Source organism: Oryzias melastigma, linkage group LG1 (assembly GCF_002922805.2).
Source record: "Oryzias melastigma strain HK-1 linkage group LG1, ASM292280v2, whole genome shotgun sequence".
In the NCBI taxonomy this organism is placed as follows: domain Eukaryota; kingdom Metazoa; phylum Chordata; class Actinopteri; order Beloniformes; family Adrianichthyidae; genus Oryzias; species Oryzias melastigma.
The window spans coordinates 24,820,873-24,838,927 of NC_050512.1; the positions used below are offsets into that span (position 1 = coordinate 24,820,873).

Sequence of the window (18,055 nt, forward strand, 5' to 3'; positions counted from 1 at the left end):
GAGAGAGTTTGGGTTTCCTGTTTGGCTACAATAAAATTATATTTTTAGGATAAAGACTCACTCCACTAAAAATTGTATTTTTGGTGTTTTTAACATGTTCTTGTCGCAGTTTTCTCATGATAGAGGGCAATTTTTAAAAATAGAAAATTAAGAGTACAAGTGCATTTCTGATTAATTTTGTCATTCAAATTGTTGTGAATCAGGAACAGAATGCTGTTTGAAAAAGTTTTTGCATTCAAACTAGACTCAGCAGGCCACAAGCTCCGTGCTCCACTCCATTCCGATACATACACTTGTAGATCCATTAATGTCTTTGTCTTCTTGGCATCTGGCTCCAAACTGTACCACTGGATAGCTTCATTATTGCTCACCCATTTTGTTGCACGTGTAATGTTGGGTTGGGTTTGTGAGTGGCTGAAAGTTTGTGGGAGAGAGTTTTAGCTAAGGAGTGACGGGAAATGAGAGCCCACAATCCCACCCACAACTCTGAACCAAATTTCTGATAAACTTCTGTCGCTCTGCAGGAGTTAAGTCCATGAAAACGTTTTTTTTTTTATTGTGGCTAAAAGGACATCATCATACTTAAAAGAATACTGGGAAATGCTTTTAGAATAGATCAAAATATGTTCGGAGTGGGACTTTAAATTCACATCTGGGCAGTTTTGGTTCAGACATGTTTGTTTCTTGAATACACCAGGATGTTTCAGAAAGTGTGAAAGCTGATCTAAAGTCTATAGACCAAACAAAACTGACCTTAAAATCAACCTTAAACCTTGAGTGAAACCCACCAGGTGCTCCCTAGTTTGAATGTAAAAAACAGTTTTCACCTAAGAAACCGTAGGTGAGGTCATCTTGCAGGAGAAATAATCCAGACACTCATTGTTTGTTTATGAAGTGACCTTTCACAAAGTTTCAAATGGAGTGAAGGAGGTCTGAATGGACTAGTTTCATTTAATTACATAATCATGTGGCTCTGTGGTCACTCGGCATCACTGAAAAGAGGGTTCTTAGAACGGTTACATCGTATTATTCTCCATACAATAGAAAATGCAGTTAATCTGCTTTAAGATGTGTAAAGTATTTACTAGAATTTGTTGGTTGATAATTATAGGAATGAGTGTAAATCAAATGAAGCCTCCTTTGTTTTTTTTTCCAGATGTTGCTTTGTCTGACTGGACTAAAATGTCAGTTAGATGGACAATAACACATTTAATGCTTTTTTTTAACATACTTGAAATGGGCCAGGCCTCCCAAGAAAGGAAATTGCTCTGTCACCACCTGGTGTGAGTCACACAAGCACTTTGGTCAGTAATGCAGGGGTAGACGACATGGAGTTTTTTTTTTCTTATGGTCTTGTGAAAGACCTTCACCAAAACACTGAGGAAATAAAACTGAAGGAAACACAGTACTCTGAACTGTGATTTGGGAACAGACCTGATCTACTAACTGTACATTTGAAAGTTATTCTGCCTTTTCTCAACTCTTTATCATCACCTTTAATTAATGAAACCAAATCAAAAGGAGATGTGACATAAATCGTAAATTCAAGTAGGCGTGAAAAGCTCGGAAACGTTGTCATATCTGTTTTACTGGTAAAACCGAGTGATGTAATACAAGTCTTCTTTAATGAATCTGAAGTCAGATGATGGTTGGATAACAAAAACTTTTGTCTTTTTCATCAGTTTTCATCTGAATTTTTTCGTCTGTTTTTTTATTGGTGGCGTGATAAACTTTCAATTCATTCTTTGTTTTTTCAAATGATGATTTTTACATTTAATTCTGCAACATTTATTAGACAAAAACATGCAAAATGTTGTGTTTTTAATTGGTGGTTTTATATCCTAAAGAGAAGAAGCTGTCCAAACCTGCCTGTCTCTGTATGAAACAGAAAATGTTCCCACAAACCAAATCAAGCTGGATCTGCAATAAACCGCCTTTAAAAAGTTTTATTTGCCAGATCCAGGTCTATTTACGGTCAGACCTGTTGAAGTCACAGCAACAGAAGCCGTCGGACATGTGAAGAAGCTAAAAGATCTCCAGCAGGAAACCATTATGCTGCAACCCAAAGAAAAAATAAACCTTCCTCCGTAACTCTAAACATCTCTTTATGCTCAGACTGTTTTTTTTTTTTTGCCGCAGTTAACCTAAAATGTGTTGACTCGTATTTTGTTTTTGTCTGTTTTGTAAATGGCTTTGGATTAAAGCAACATTTAAAACGTATAATAAAAGGTCAAGAGCTGATTGGAAAAAACTGTGATTCAGTCTGAAGGTTACAAAGAGGATATTGGGTTGCGAACATCTGCCATTTCTTCTGCTTTGAGGCATTAGAGAACCATGGTGAGACTTTTCACTCTCATATGGAGTAAACTGGGAACAAAGTAGATCTTTTTTGCGATTAACCAACTGAAATAAGTCCAGGAACTCATCCTAAAGGTAATCATAGAAGAAGCAGGAGAACAATGAAAGGAAAGCACGTCTCACTGGACTCACTGAAGGTCAGAGTTCATGATGCAACAGTCAAAGAGACTTTTGGACAAAAATTGATCCATCGAAGAGTTCAGAGAGAAACTGCTGAGCGAAGAGAACACAGAGACTCGTTTCATATTCAAACACAAAAAGAAATCATCTGGATTATCTCCAAAACTTTAGGACAAACAGTCTATAGGCTGATAGGAGAGAAGAGGGACTTTCCTGAAGGAATGTTTCACACTTTATCTGGATGAAACCAACAGACTTTAAGGAAAAAGAATAGCAAGACACGGTGGGGAGAGTGTAATAATGTGGGGATAGAATACATTAATTACATTTTTTAAATTTAATTTCAGAAATTGCTGAAGCAGAAAGTTCTCCATTACCTCGAGCTCATGCAGGCGTTGGAAGCGACATACGCTTTTTGTTTGGACAGTTAAGATTTCATTCACGATTTAGATTTTTTTCTTCTATTGAATACCATTTTTTACTCACCTTATCTTTCTGTGTGATAAACTTTTATTTATCTGAGCCGTTTACAAAAATCAATCGTCTATTGATGGAGTCCGGACTGAGCGTCTGAATGTCACACCGCCGTTGGTGTTTTTACATCAGTGGTGGATTGGATCAACAGAAGCGCATTGATTCTGACTTTTCTCATCATGTGATTGAAAAAGGACCACGTACTGCTTGAATATAAGCAGATTTCTGGGGATTTTTTTGTGAATACTTATGGGGTTTTTATGCTTTGTTTTGTTGTGTTGCAGATCCGATGACTGGAATAGACTGAAAGCTCCTCCTCGCTGTCAAGATGTCAAGTAAGAATGGACATAAACCTGTTTTAAAGCACTATTGAATAGTTCCAGTGATGTTTTATAATCGATGACTTAATTTTTGACTGTTTTTTAACATTTTCTTTGACAACAGAGAGGCCATCTTATGCCCCGCCCCCTCCTCCTGCCCCTACAACTGTAAGTATTTGTATGTCGTCACGAGTTATATTTTTTCCCAATATTCCTGACTGTTTCTGTCTCCTTTTCTCAGCAATTACCCAACACCCCCGGCTTTGTGGGATACAACCCATACAGCCATCTGGCCTACAACAACTACAGACTCGGAGGGAGCCAGAGCAGCAACAGTCGGGTAACGGTATGATTGTCTGACTGAGGAGCCGAGTGTGTAAATGAAACGGAGAAATCCTTATCGCTCATCAGTTCACTTCCAGTAAGCGCTCGCACAGCAGTGAGCGCGCTCAGTCAAACGAAACTGCTTTCTGTGAATGAAAGGTCAACACCCTCATTCAGCTGCTTTAGTCTCAATGAAAACCAAAAATAAAAACCCAAATGCTAATCGTACAGGATGTCGAGCTTTCTAAAAACATACCTGAGATACTTATGAAAACATTTTTTGGGTTATTTAAATAAATACAACTTCCCATCTGGCTTTTCTTCTGTGCTTTTGGAGTCTAGTCATGCTCTTTCATTTGGCAAAATCTGCATGAAGTTTGCTTGAAAAAGCTGTCAGTTGTTGCTCTGCTTGTGCAGTTTGATTTGTGTTTTTGTTGGAGTCATGAATGTGGTTAAAGCGGCGAGGCAGTTTCCTGATTAATTGCAGCCATTAGTATTGAGAAGTCAATGCGTTACGCTCTTAATCACATCATTGCGCCAGCGTCTTGTCTCCTAATTCTTGCTCTTTTGTTTTAACTGCTGTTTTTCTTACTCCCTCACGCTATTTCTGTTAAGATGAATACAAAAATGTAAAAGTTTACAATATTTTTCAAAGTATTTTATGACTTGTTTGAACTAGAATCTTCAGCGGCCAATAAAATTGTTTTTCTAGCGTTTAACCTCCAACTGATAATCCTCTAAATTCCAAATCCATTAGCGTTGGCGGCAGATGAATTTTTTCTTCTGTTTTAAAATTGAACGCAGAAGGACTTGAGTGTCGGAGGAGATCTTTGTTTCTTCACTGACTCTCAGGCTGAAGACGAGTTCATCTGCGTCTGCTCAAATGTGTTTCTGAGAAATCCGTGCCTTCAGTGTTGCCATGTCATCGCAGACTGTGCAGTAATTCAGCTTCTGCATGCAAGCTGTGGTTGGCTGACTTTGATAACATTATGTCTCTCAGTTGGAAAATCTGCTTAAAAGAGCTTTTTTTGTTGTTGTTGTTTTTGAACGAAATCTCCTGAAATATTAGGAGATCACATAAATGTCTCATCACCGTAGTTTGTGTTTAAATGTGATTCAACTGAAGCCGCCACGCCTCAAGATAACTTTTTATTTTCTTTCTCTAGAATTCCTCGGGAATAAATATCCCCAAACCGCCAAAGCCGCCCGATAAGCCGCTGATGCCATACATGAGATACAGTCGCAAGGTACGCACACTGACTGAAACCTTTTTTTATTTGTTTGCTCTGCTGGACGGCGGGACTGATGAACACGTCCTGCGAGTGTTGGTTTTAGTGGGGTAGCTACTCCCCACATCATGATGTGGGATTTATCCGCTTTGGAGATGCAGCCTAAAGCACACGGCCTCCTCTGGTTTGTGACCTCTCTGCAAAGAGATAACCACGCATAGCCCCTCCAACCCAACCCAACCCCACACCCATGTCTGGTTCTCATCACCAGGTTTGGGATCAAGTAAAAGCCTCCAATCCTGATCTGAAGCTATGGGAAATTGGGAAGATAATCGGTGGCATGTGGAGGGACCTCACTGATGAGGAGAAACAGGATTATTTGAATGACTACGAAGCAGAGAAGGTTGGTTGTTTTACAGGGGGGAGTTCATGTTGTGTTTTTTTTTCTGATGGGTGACCAGTAGATGTGTCCCCGACATGAGTCCCTCCTTTCATTATTCCTTCCTAACAGCCCTCTGAGTGAAAGGTTCCACATGTTTGTCTTTTCTTGTCATTTCTGTCATCTTTTTTTTTTCTTTCCCCCACTGTAGATCGAGTACAACGAGAGCATGAAGGCCTACCACAACTCTCCGGCCTACTTGGCCTACGTCAATGCAAAAAGCCGGGCGGAGGCGGCGCTGGAGGAGGAGAGCCGCCAGAGGCAGTCCAGGCTGGACAAGGGCGAGCCGTACATGAGCATCCAGCCGGCGGAGGATCCAGACGGTGAGATGGTTCACACGCAGGGATGCAATTTTGGATGAAAGGGCCTGTACCGTACTATTCTTAAGCCTTTCAGAGTAAACTATGTCCACATATATTATAATAATACCTTTGGCACACTAGAGAACACAGTTTTTATGAAATGCGAGTTATTTTCGTCAACTATTTTCCTACCCACAAGTAAGACGACTCGATCTCTGAGGCTCTGCTTTCGCTGCTTGTGGGTGCCGCCCATTTCATGACATCATCCTAGATCCGGCCTCGACAGCGCGTCTGCATTTCATCCACAAAAACAAACAATATCCAAACGTTTGCAGAGATGCTTGTGCATATAGTGCATATGAAAGGAAAGTGTTTTGCCATTCACCTCTAGCTCCTCGGAAAAAGAGGGTGTGTATGTTTTAGCATGGGGGCGGAGCCAGCTGCTCAGACTCTTCCTGGAAGGGGCTGTTCTCACTTGTCTACGTCACATTGTGCAGACCCACTGGTTTTCGTGGATTTGGAGGAGGTGGTGGTATCAAAATACCGCTTTGGGTCAGAGAATTAACATTGTAATACACTTAAAATACACTTATAAGCATGACATATGTCTTTAGGTGGAGGGATTTTGGTTAAAATGTTCATAGTCACAATTAAAACACCCCTGGGAATTAAAAAAAAAAGAAAACATGTTAGGAGGACTTTAAGTAAATTTATTAAAAAAAGGGAAATAGAATTTCTGATTTGTTGGAATCTTCTGAAGGAGACTACAGTATTGAAAGGTTTTTGCATTGATGTCAGTGAGACTTCAGTTTCCAAAACACAAATGCTTCATTTTGAGCTGAATGTTTGGAAAGCTTTTAACACAGAGACCAGAGATTGAGTCGAAGTGAGTCCTGAAGGCAACGCGACCAGCGGATCATCTCCGTCTCCTCCGCCACAGTCGGTCCTCAGTTTATGTAACCCTGCGGCAGAAAAAATAAAAAAAAACATTTCTCCTTTTTTGATTGCAGATTGGGACAACATTTCATCTTTGTTTTTGCTGGAGTGTTTACACTACGTAGGTATTCTTGGCATTGGTTTCAGCATAATTATGAAATTTACATTCTTCCCCATGTTGTTTTAGAGTGTGACGCACGCTAGCGTTAGACAGAGAAGACGTTTGTGTTACACCCACCCTCGAGGAAATGATGCTTGTCTGGGGTCTGGCGAGGTTACAACACGACTTAATCATCTACAGGAAAAACGACTGATAAAACAGCTACTACTTAGAAGCACCCCAGACCATAAAAATGTTCAAGCCGGCATCCCGGTGGGCCGTGTTCTGAACACGCCACACGTATGGCAATGATTAAATAAGACTTAGCGTTCCAGGTGGCTACATGCTCAGACACCATGTTTTATTAATGCGTTTTAATCTGCTGCTTTGCTCCACTTTCCCCTGCTCTGTTCCTGTCAACATCAGAGCCTTTTTTTCTCATACTGAGTGTAATTTAATCAGAAAAAAATCTCAGGTATTCACTTGGTGCAGCAGTTTTTCTTGCACTCAAAAAAATGAAAAAACAAGTTGAAAGGGTTTCAGAGTCACGTGTGGCGACAAGAACAAGCTTTTATAGAGTTTGATAACTCCAGAAAAACTATTCTCACACGCAGCCTTGACAGAACCTCCCTGACTGCTTCCTGTTGTGGTGTTGCTGCAGCTACACGTGCTCCTTTGAACCCCTTAGCTGAGGTTCGTTTGTGCTCTTTGGAAAGTTTTAGCTACAGGGCTGCCTGACACTGAGTCACTCTGTTCCTGCGAATATTGAAGTTCCAGCTCATGTGAATCCCACAGGCTCTTTAAAAGATCTTGTATGAGAAGCACCGGAGCTCTTTAAATCTCTGCTTCCGTCTACAGCAACAACGTCTGTTTACAGCCCATTTTTAAAGATCCTTTTCAGGTTTGTCTCAGTCCAGAGGGCCGCCTTAAAATGAATATGATCCTGTTAAAGTGCAGTTATTGTTAAAACACCCAGGTATCAAAGTAGCTGATAACTCCACCCACTGCTCAATGTCACCGCGATCACCTCACAAAAGGTTAAAGTTTTAGTCGCAAACATGTTGGGCATGCTAAAGCGAGAAAAAAAAACTGTTTTTGGGAATAATCTGAATTTTCAGGAAGGTAGTGTTGAGTAGAAGGTCATAGAATAATGAAGTTTTTCAGACAACACTGTTCTTTGGTGAACTTCATCTACAGACGTGAGAAGGCATCAGTTCTTTGAATTCCTGTGACACCCTCTGGGAAACGGCTTCTTAGATCTGTTAAAACCTACACATAGGATGTATGTGACCAGACTGCATGCATTTGGTTTGGCTTAAAGTGAACCACAGTTTATTTTCCCTGATAGTTTGTTTCTAATAGGACTGAGCTCCAATTCGCTCTGAGTTTCTTTAGTCTGAATAGACTCCGTCCTCGGAGCCTAACCAAAACGGCCACTATAGCCGGACGTTATGGGATGTAAACAGAGTGTTTGAGATAACGGATTATAAAGTTGCGGATTACAGTTCAAATTTCGGTATCTTCTTCCGCTCATCCGAGACCGGGTCGTGGGGGTAGCAGTCTAAGCGAAGATGCCCAGACTTTCCTCTCCCCACCCACTACCTCCAGCTCCTCTGGAGGGACCCAGAGGTTTTCCCAGGCCAGCTGAGAGACATAGTCCCTCCAGCGTGTCTTGGATCTTCCCCTCCGCCCAGTGGGACACGCCTTCCCCAAACACCTTCAAATTTTGCAAATAAATTACAATTACTGGAATCCCTTGTTACTGGCGCATTCACTAGGTAACGGTCAAAGTACAGACATGCCCTCATTGCTGCAGTAACATCATTTTCCAAACTGGCTCAAAGATGAGATGTTAAGAGATGCTGCAAGGAGTCTTCTCATCCCAGAGGAGAAGCTTACTGATGTGTTAGTTCCTTTAGTGTGAACAATACGAGCCGGCTCCTTTGTGGGAGACGTTTATTCTATATTATTTCACCCTTTCTTTCTCTTATTTTCTCTCCAAGCTGTCTGGTCAGTGTGAGTTAGCACTCAATGCGCTCTGCAGGGGGAGGTGGGGTGCATAGTTTGGTAGACTTGCAGCAGCGCAGAACAAAGAGAGACGTAGAGAGAGAGGCAGGTGTAACTTATTGTAACGGAATACCTAAAGTCAGAGAAAATAACCATGAAGGCAATTAAAAGTTCTTTGTGTTTTCAAGAGTGACTTAGTTTCAGATTTTATAGATATGACTACAGGTGTAACGGTTTTTTCCACATTTGTAACTTTTTTTGTGACATTTTTTTACACTGTTGTCTGAATTCAAGGGAGTCTGGGTAATGTAGTCATAACCCATTAACTGGCTCAAATTTTTCTGCTGAAATTTATGAAAATAGTCCTTTCATTTTCTATTTATTGATATTTAATCTTATTTATTTAACAGGGTTTAACAAAATCTTTTCCTGATTTATCTAATTTGCATGAATGTTTCACTTCCAAATCTTCAGAGAAGACCTGAAATGAAGAAGTCTGCACTGACTCTCCACCTCAAATAATAGAGATTTTGTCACTCTGTGAATATAAGCAGTCAAAGAAAAATTATATATATAATATTTATTTCAGACTTTTTTTATTTTTAAAAGTTTTTTTTTCTTTTTTGGAAATGTTTTTGTTCATAGTCTTTATTCAGATTATTTCTTTTAGGATTAGAGAAAATTGAGAAAGTCAACATTCATATGAATTATTTCATCTATTCTTTTATTACTGTCTTGCTTTTCTACTACTATCCCTTTTTTTTGGTTAAATAAAAGTGACATATTTGAGTTGTTCTGTCTTAATTTACAGAGAAAAATCTTTAAAAACAAATGAACGTCTTATGACTTCTGGCAGCTCTGAAGCAACATTTTTACCCTTGAAGGGATTCAAAAGTAAAGAAATGGCGCCGAAGGCTTCTAACTTCACTGTCATCCTGCGTTTTAGCGGCCAGGGTAGTTTACTTTAAAAGTAAATAACTGAAGAGGGAAAATTGCAGACTACATCTTCAAACATCTGTCCACACAAGGAGAGCTGTGATTAACTGCTTGTCCCGTTCAGTCTGTGATAATGGCTCAGATCAGCTGAGGGATGTGTTTTGATGTAATTGCATACACCCAAGTTTGACTGTATAAACTTTGTTGTGCAATTTCCTGGGTTTTTTCCTGTTTGCAGCAAGAGTTACCATAACTCCTTTTTCTGAAGCAAACGTCATAGTTTCTGTTTTTCTCTTGCAGATTACGACGACGGCTTTTCGATAAAACACACGGCGGCTGCTCGTTTCCAACGTAACCACCGCCTGATCAGTGAGATCCTCAGCGAGAGCGTGGTGCCGGACGTGCGCTCCGTCGTCACCACGGCTCGCATGCAGGTCCTGAAGCGGCAGGTCCAGTCTTTGATGGTCCACCAGGTGGGGTCAGTCGTGACGTCGGTGTGCCAAACCTGCAGCAAGGTGGTCTCACTGCTTTCTGTGCCGCCTCACAGAGAAAGCTGGAGGCAGAGCTGCTGCAGATTGAAGACCGCCACCAGGAGAAAAAAAGGAAGTTCCTGGAAGCCACAGAGTCCTTCAACAATGAGCTGAAAAGGGTACGGCGTCTTTGACAGCAGATTATTGTTTGCTTGCACGCGAGCTTCTCTCTGCACGCCGCGTGCGGCTCTTAAAGCCACCAGCTGCTCGTAACTCCATCCACATGTTCTGGCGACCAAGCGGCTGTCAGCAGAGGTGATTTGCAGCGTCCATGATGGCAGATAAATGCAGTGCACAGAGTTCACAACAGGTGGTGCCGTTGGCCCTCTGTAGACAGCGGCGAGCTGCATGCCGCTCAATGAGCGGTCAACACTTTCAACAGGAGAAGCAATGGTGTTCCTCTCTGTTTGCAGCTGTGCTGCATGAAGGTGGAGGTGGACATGGAGAAGATCTCTTCAGAGATTACCGCAGCAGAGGAAGCGGCACGCAAGCGCATGGCAGAGCGTGAGAAGGACACAGGGGACCGCGGTGCCAAAGAGGCCCCCTCCTGCGTCTTAGCGGAGGAGGAAAAACACATTTGCGCAACACATGGGGGCAAGTCACAGCAGCACGCTCTCAGTGAGAGCAGCAAGGAGGCGGAGGAGGCGGAAGCAGACTCTGCAGACAAGCCAGGTGAGACGTGCTGACCTCCATGCCCCTGAACGAGTGCTGCACTAATGTCAGAGAAGCTTCAGAAAACAGTCTAAAACACATAAAAGAGCAATAAAAAGTCAAAGTGAGATAAATGTTTATTAATTAATATGTTTTTCCCTGCTGTAATAAAGACATGACACCCGCCACCCCTGAAAAAAGATCGTTTTAAAGTCCCACTTCAGCTATATGTTTTTTCATTGTAAAACCATTTCCAGGAGTCTTTAATTATGATTGTACTGAAATCAGGATAAATCAAAAATGTTTTGTCATTTTTGAGAAATATTTCCTGCAGAGTTGGAGGAGCTTATCAGAAATTTGAATTTGTGTTGCAGGTGGGACTGTTGGCTTTGAAGTTAATACTCATAAACAAAGTTTTGATCTTAAATTAATTTATACATTTCTCCCATCATGAGAAAAATGCAACAAGAACATGTGAAAAACACCAAAAGCACAATTTTCATTGGAGTGGCTCTCTTAGAGAGCTGTTTGAAAGAATTTGACTCGACTCAAAATAAAATCAGTAAATTGAGAGTGTTGGAAAGTAAAAGTGAGCTTCCTGCTCATCTTCATATCCCGGATCACTGTGACGTGTGGTGAGGTTCAAGGCTGGTGTGGCACTGATGTAGCATCGGAAAAAAATCAGCAAAGTTCTTATTATTGACTTACTTTCACTTGTAAGTAAAAGTAAGTCAATGGGTCGTAAGTCAAAGTCCATGTGCTGGTTCTTCAGAAGAAACACATGGATCACCTGTTTGTAGAAGTCTTCCTTTTTTTATTTAGTTTCTTTCTACAGTAACTGCCAGTGATGTGTCTAAAATATTTCCTGAGTCTAGAGATTTAGAAAAGGATGCTATTCAATATTGAAGAAGACAACTGCACTTGACTTGCTACCACTAATTCTATTATTCTTTAGCTCTGGTGTCACATTCTCAGGGCTCACCAGCGCCCTCTCCTGTGAGGCACATGTACTGCGTCCGTAACCTAGTGTATTTGTAAAGCAGCTGAATGAGGCTCCATTAGTTTAGCGCATGCGTCAGCTGCAGCTCCAGTCAGTGTGTGCGGCGCAGGCTGGACCCAAGGTAGGCAGGGACAGTTGGTGCCTCACCTGCTGCTTTCTTGTATATTTGAACTGAAAATTTGTACATTTGTTACTTTTTTACCAAAGAAATGTTGAAAACCCACACAGAAAAAAGTAATCATAGAACAGACATGTCTTAAAATTTATATTTTATTTTTTGAAACTATATTCATTTTATTTTATTTATGCATTTTTAAGCTATATTTTGCACTGCATCATGCCCCTGACCGCACTTCACTGTCGGCCTGTTTTCAAATCTGTCACCCCCCCTCCATCAATTCAGTGAAATATCACGATACTTAATTTGGCAATAAAAGCACCATTAACTTGGATAAAAGCAACTTGTTTATGAGTGAGCTTGTTGACCTTAACAGTCCACAGACTTTAATTAAAGCAGACTCGGGAGAATCTGTCAAGCAAACATTTCAAACGTTGGATCATATACTTTTATTCAGGGGTCTGATTGGTCAGTTTAGAACTCAATAATACCCAGAATAAAGAAAAATATCTGACAAAAATTAAGGTTTGCAAGAACATGTTAAAAAAATTATCAAAACAAGATTAGTTATTCTGGCAAATAGAATGAGTAATGGCTGATTATTTTCAGATTTTGGCTTCTTGGGACCAGCGGGTACTTCCTGTGTGGAACATGCAGGGAGGGGTGTTTGTTTCACTCAGTCCAGCTCTCATTTACAATCAACGTTGTGACCTCACCCCCCCCCCCCCCACACACACACACCCCCGCACACACACACTCATCTCGTCCATTCATTTTCCTGTCCCCTCTGTTTGACTGTGACACACATGTAACATTAGTTCCCTTTCACACTTGAAATCTGAGTAAGAGACGTTTCTGTTCCAGCCTGAACTCTCTTTGTGAGGGACAGCACAAACAGAAACAATCTCTCTGGGAAACAGCTGAAGGCTCTTTTATTTGTTAGCAGTTTTAAAAAGTACAAGGCGTCCAGGTTTGCTCAGACAGACTCATAAAAGATAGAGATATAGTTGTTCCTTTTGAGTTATTTTCAAGAAGGAAAACTCGGCTGGAGTCCCCTTTATTTATTTTAACCATTATTACAGATGTTTTAAGGCTGTAAAGCTCCTCTTTACATAATGTATACACTTTTCTCAGATAAACATGAACATTCTCACACTTTTTTCTTTAGTTTAAACTGCCAAAGTTCAAACCTTCATAAATAAAATATCGGACACATTGCACTGAGGGGATTGATTATCATGGTGTACAAGCTAATAAAGGCACAAAACAATGTACTGTATAAAAAAAAATGAAAAAAAGAATCCAAAATTGCTCCAAGAATGAATACCTGTGAGATTGCGAAAGTTGAACTCAAAATAGGTGGAGACCACTTTATACTGACATCAAAATATGATTAAGTATTAGATAAATCAAGTTCCTTCTGTCTCCCACACACAGACATGTCACTTTTGTCTAGTTTTACCTTCACGTTGTCTTCCTCATAAAGTCACTGTCAGCTGTCAGTAAAGGACGTTGCCTTTTCAGTGTCTATGTCCATTGTGTAGCTTAGGCCCAAGAAAAAGAGCACCCCAAGTGAATCTCATCTCTAATTATGTTGATGTTTCCAAATTTCTTAATTTTTATTATTTATTTGATCCAACGATTGAACTTTTTTATTTCTGTTCTTATTGTTTTAGCATTGTCCCAGTGCATGATGGGATTGTTCATTTTGCAGTAATTTGTTTTGAAGTTTTATTGCTCCTTTTCATCCTTTCTTTTTTCTTCTTCAATCTTGTGAGTCTAACTTTATAAAAAGAAGAAGCAGAACTACACAACTGCAAGTCATCAAAACTGCAGAGTAAACAATCCCATCATGCACTTGGATTGTCTTAGATTCAACTGTAACCCTGAAAACGGCATTAGCCAAGATGAGATGGAGCACCTTCTGTCACCCTGTTGGGGTGCCATCATCTCCAAGGACCACAACGTAGAGGGGAGGCGTGGCCACTCAAATAAACCTGTCTGGTTTGTCTGGTGGGCCACGCCCATTGCCAACAACTGATAGTGACACAGCATAACGGGCACAAAACTTTCTGAGGACGACTACAGACTAAATAGACTAAGAGCTGAGTCACATGATGGGTTTGCTTACATTTGAGTGTAAATATTTAGGATAAATAAACTATTTTAACAATTTATTTCAACTTGCAGCTGTGACCGCGACAGTACAATGAGCTGTACAGGCTGGAGTTGCTACGCTACCTTGTTGTCTATGCAAAGTTGGACGCCATGTTGGATAGGGCGAGATGCCTGTTTACTGCTGAGCTACAACTGTACAAACAGAGCTGGAAATACAAGAATGTGACTTTTCACAAGTAAATAATTACTGCCAGCTGATAAAGGACTTCTAGAAAACATTTTTGGAAGATCTGAGTAAGTTTACTCCCAATAGTGCACGTTTAGACTGATCTTGTACCCTATTCAAAGTCAATGGTGGCTTTAGACTTTAGTAGATTTGAATATGAAAATTTTAAATGCATTATGTGTTCCAAATAATGTATTTATTTATGGAAAATTGAAATGTCATTCATCTGTTGCACTTTGTACAAAAAATTTATACCACAGTCTGCTTTTTGTGATGATCATAGTATTTTTCCTTTTAAAATCAAACCAAAATGGAGCATTTTATGGTCATTTTACTATATCTGCTAAGCCATGTCTCATTGTTTATAGACCATTCCAATGGCATTGCTCTTTACGTATGTTGGACATTTGTAACAGGCTAGCGTGTCTCTAGCAATATAGCTCATTGCGACAGTAGACATTTATATTCTGATTCAGCTGTCGGTGGGAGGGGTCAGTGAGCAGTCATCCGGAAACGAACCCTGACTCTTTTCCTGGGTAAATCCCAACACACCTCTTTTCTCTCCCTCTACCTGTTTACCCTCCTTTTCAAGGGCTTTGAGGGGGGTGAGGAAGGAAAACTTCATAAATCGTAACACTCATGACTTCAGACATTGTCGGTAAATTTCCTCCCTGAAACAAATCTGTCTTCATGTGACCACTAACGCCTGCGGTCGATCCATAAATTATGACACGAGTTAAGAAGCTCCTGGCAAATCAATTCTAGGGAAATACTTAAAAAACGTATTTCATCAAGCATACCTGAATAGCTATTAGTTCTTGCAATCATCTTTCCAGAGAAAAGTGGATACATTTATGCCTCAAGCTCAAATGTAGTAACATGTCTTACAGATGAGAAGAATATAACTACTTTCTATTAAAAAAAAGTTTTTCTAGAATAAAAAATATCAAGTATCACGTTTATTGGTGTAGTACCCATTTGTACAATTAACACAATATGCAATAAAAAAACAAACAACCAATAAAAAAAGGAATAGGGAGAAGCTTATTAAGCTTATTCAATGCCATTCCTAGAAAACTAAACAATATCTATGCTGATCAACAAAGAAAAAAATATGAAAGAAAAACAATTTACTAATGCATGTTACATGTGTAACATGCATTAGTAAATTGTTACCCTAAAGTACCATTCCAATTATATATTTTTTAGTTTGAAAAGCATTCCCAGTGGTCTTTTAATTGTTTACGCAGTTTTTTGCCAAAAATAAAAAAAGCCAGTTGTTTTTAAAGGCATTTTTAGCACACAAGCAGGAGATCATCAGAAATTCACCTTTTCGGTTATGGGTGGAAGTTAGCCTGCAGTAAAATCCCAGCATGCCTTTGTTTACACTCTCTCCCGTTAGCTTTCTCCTCCTCTCAACCCCAAGCTAACATTAGCGTAGCAAAAAATGGCGAGCAAGATAAAGTTATCTAGCTGCATAGCTTTGATCCAGATGGAAGCGTTGAAGAGGAAAATGAAGACATACATGAATCTATTAGTCTGCAAATGGAGGATTTAGAATTCTTTTGGGGAAGGGAGACTTTGACCCGCCCATGGCAGTTGCTGCATCACAAACCCGAGCTTTTTCAAACCACTGGTTTTCATTTCCTCCTGATCCAATAGGATTTGAATAAAGAAATATCCAGAAATGCAATTTTAGTCTTAAATTAGTTTAAATATGTCTTCCATCATGAAAAACACCAAAAACATGTTTTTTTTTTTATTGGAGTGGGTGTTAATGTCAAATTGAATGCGATTCTTGCATCAAATTCGAGCCCATCATCGTTATATTTTCTGTCTGATTCTCAATCAGAAATGTGCTCATAAAGTTTTCAGCCTGCTTTCAGCGGTACTTCCATGTCTCTGTGACCCACCTTTCTATTATTATTTAGAAATAAGAAAAATATCCTAAAGTTCTGGAGAACGATCAGATTCTTCTCCATGATGGTTTTAGACTCGGCTGATCACACCAACACATCACAGGCAAATCAGAGTCCTTGATTAGTGGACTGGACACAAATTCTTTACTTAAGTTCAGATATTTCAACTCTGGAAACATTGAGCTGCGATGCCCACAACGTGCTGCTACCAGACCACCACACTGCGCCGCATGACTTCTGATTCCATCTTTACATTGACTTACCATTGAAACTGTTCGCCTCCACTGCAGGAATCGTGTTCAGTGTAAAAGTAACTTATGAGTACATGGAAAATTAAAAATGTTTTTAAATTGTCTCCAATCTTGATTTTTGCATAACCTTGATCTCAAAGTAACTGTAGAAGTCGCCGGTATGAAGCCTGACAGGCCATTTTCTTACTCACTCCAAAGAAAATGATTTTTTTTGTTCCTGTGGTACTTTTCTCATAATAAAGGACAAATCTAAAGAAAATTTAACTTAAAACTTTCTTTATATTTCTTATTTAAATAGTCATGAATCAGGACCAAATGTAAAAATACTATTTGAAAATGCTTGTAGTCGTGACATAGAAAATACACGGGGAGGGTCAAAAGCTCTCTGCTCTATTCCATTCTGATGCATCCACTTGTAGACCACTCGATCCTTAAATGTCTTTGTTTTCCTCATCCGAGCTTGCATCTGGCTCAAAACTATACAGCTAGATAGCTCCGATATTGCTTGCCATGTTTCTTGACCAGTAATGCTAAGTTGGGATTGTGAGGGGCTGTAAGCTAGCAGGAGAGAGTGTAAACAGATGGATGATGGGAAATGGGGGCAGACATACTCTGCACCAACACTTCTGCCTGCAACTCAGGTGAATTTCTAATGTACTGCTGCCACTCTACAGAAGCTATGTCCAAGAAAAGGACACAGGTTTTGGGGTTTTGGCTAAAAACAGCATCATCATAATTCAAATCGATCAAAAGGGGATAGGAGTGGATCTTTAAACGCTAACCTTACATGCAAAACCTGAGTTCTGCAGACCCCATTCAGTTCCACATTCTCTTCACAGCTGACCCTTTTTCAGCAATCAAAATTGAATAAATTTTGTTTTGCTTGAATTTTAATCCAGGAAAGCCGAAAGCCCCCGAGGAGCTGGATTCTCCCCGAGGCAGCAAGGAGGGGGCCTCGGAGGACAAGGAGAGCGTCCCAGAGGGAGCCATGGAGGAAGGGAGCAGCGACAGCAACACCGGCTCAGAGACCACCTCCGCTCAGACAGAGGATGCTGCAACCAGCGAGCCGTCAGAGGGGCCCTGCAGACCCAGAACCGCCCACTGAGCCGAATGGGGGGAGGGGGGAGCAGGCCCGAGAAAGCACTAATGTTGGGCCTCGCATAAAGGCCGCCTTCAGCACATCTCCACACATATCACCCGACAGAAGCGCTCGGTGTTGCTCGTTGTCTTGTGCCATGGTTGCTTTATTGTTTTGCATGTTGCAGCTTTTTGAAGTGGTGGAGAACCAGAGCGTCTCCTCCCAGGAGAACCTTGTTTACTCTTCGTTTCAGTATTACAGTGACAGTATCGTCTCAGGAGTTTGTAGTCATGAAGTAACATGGTTGTTTTTATATGTTTACTGTTATTTATTATTGGCGTTTTAAAGTGTTGCGGTCCATTGAAGTGCGCGATCATCAGTGCTGTACAAAGCTCCACTACCAGTGTTCTCAAGTTTGCTCGCAGCCAATCAAATCAAAAGCAGTACGCTTAGAACATGTGTTTTTTTTCAAACACAAACTTTAAATGTGCCGTGACGTGTGCGCGCCGTGTAACGAGGTTTCAACATGCAGTCTTTTTCATATTTATACCAATAAACTTTTCTACCCTGAACAGGAAAATCTTCTCTTTTTGCTTTACACAAACGTGTGAGCGAGGAT

The 18,055-nt window shown here is 40.4% G+C and overlaps 1 protein-coding gene across 4 annotated transcripts in view; it reads left to right on the forward strand.

Annotated features, from left to right (window-relative positions):
* The window catches only part of LOC112156991 (SWI/SNF-related matrix-associated actin-dependent regulator of chromatin subfamily E member 1), a 19,377-nt gene extending 1,361 nt beyond the window's left edge, over positions 1 to 18,016 (forward strand). The window contains exons 2-11 of one of the 4 annotated variants that reach the window (XM_024289384.2): positions 3,237 to 3,287; positions 3,397 to 3,440; positions 3,514 to 3,612; positions 4,763 to 4,843; positions 5,097 to 5,228; positions 5,416 to 5,587; positions 9,846 to 10,018; positions 10,093 to 10,194; positions 10,489 to 10,747; positions 17,258 to 18,016. In XM_024289384.2, the coding sequence (XP_024145152.1) occupies positions 3,281 to 3,287; positions 3,397 to 3,440; positions 3,514 to 3,612; positions 4,763 to 4,843; positions 5,097 to 5,228; positions 5,416 to 5,587; positions 9,846 to 10,018; positions 10,093 to 10,194; positions 10,489 to 10,747; positions 17,258 to 17,463 (1,275 nt within the window). In that variant the 5' untranslated portion in view covers positions 3,237 to 3,280 and the 3' untranslated portion in view covers positions 17,464 to 18,016. Of the gene's footprint in view, positions 1 to 3,236; positions 3,288 to 3,396; positions 3,441 to 3,513; positions 3,619 to 4,762; positions 4,844 to 5,096; positions 5,229 to 5,415; positions 5,588 to 9,845; positions 10,019 to 10,092; positions 10,195 to 10,488; positions 10,748 to 17,257 lie in introns of all 4 variants that reach the window. The other 3 variants (XM_024289383.2, XM_024289386.2, XM_024289385.2) reach the window with 3 other exon arrangements.
* Positions 18,017 to 18,055: the final 39 nt, after the last annotated feature.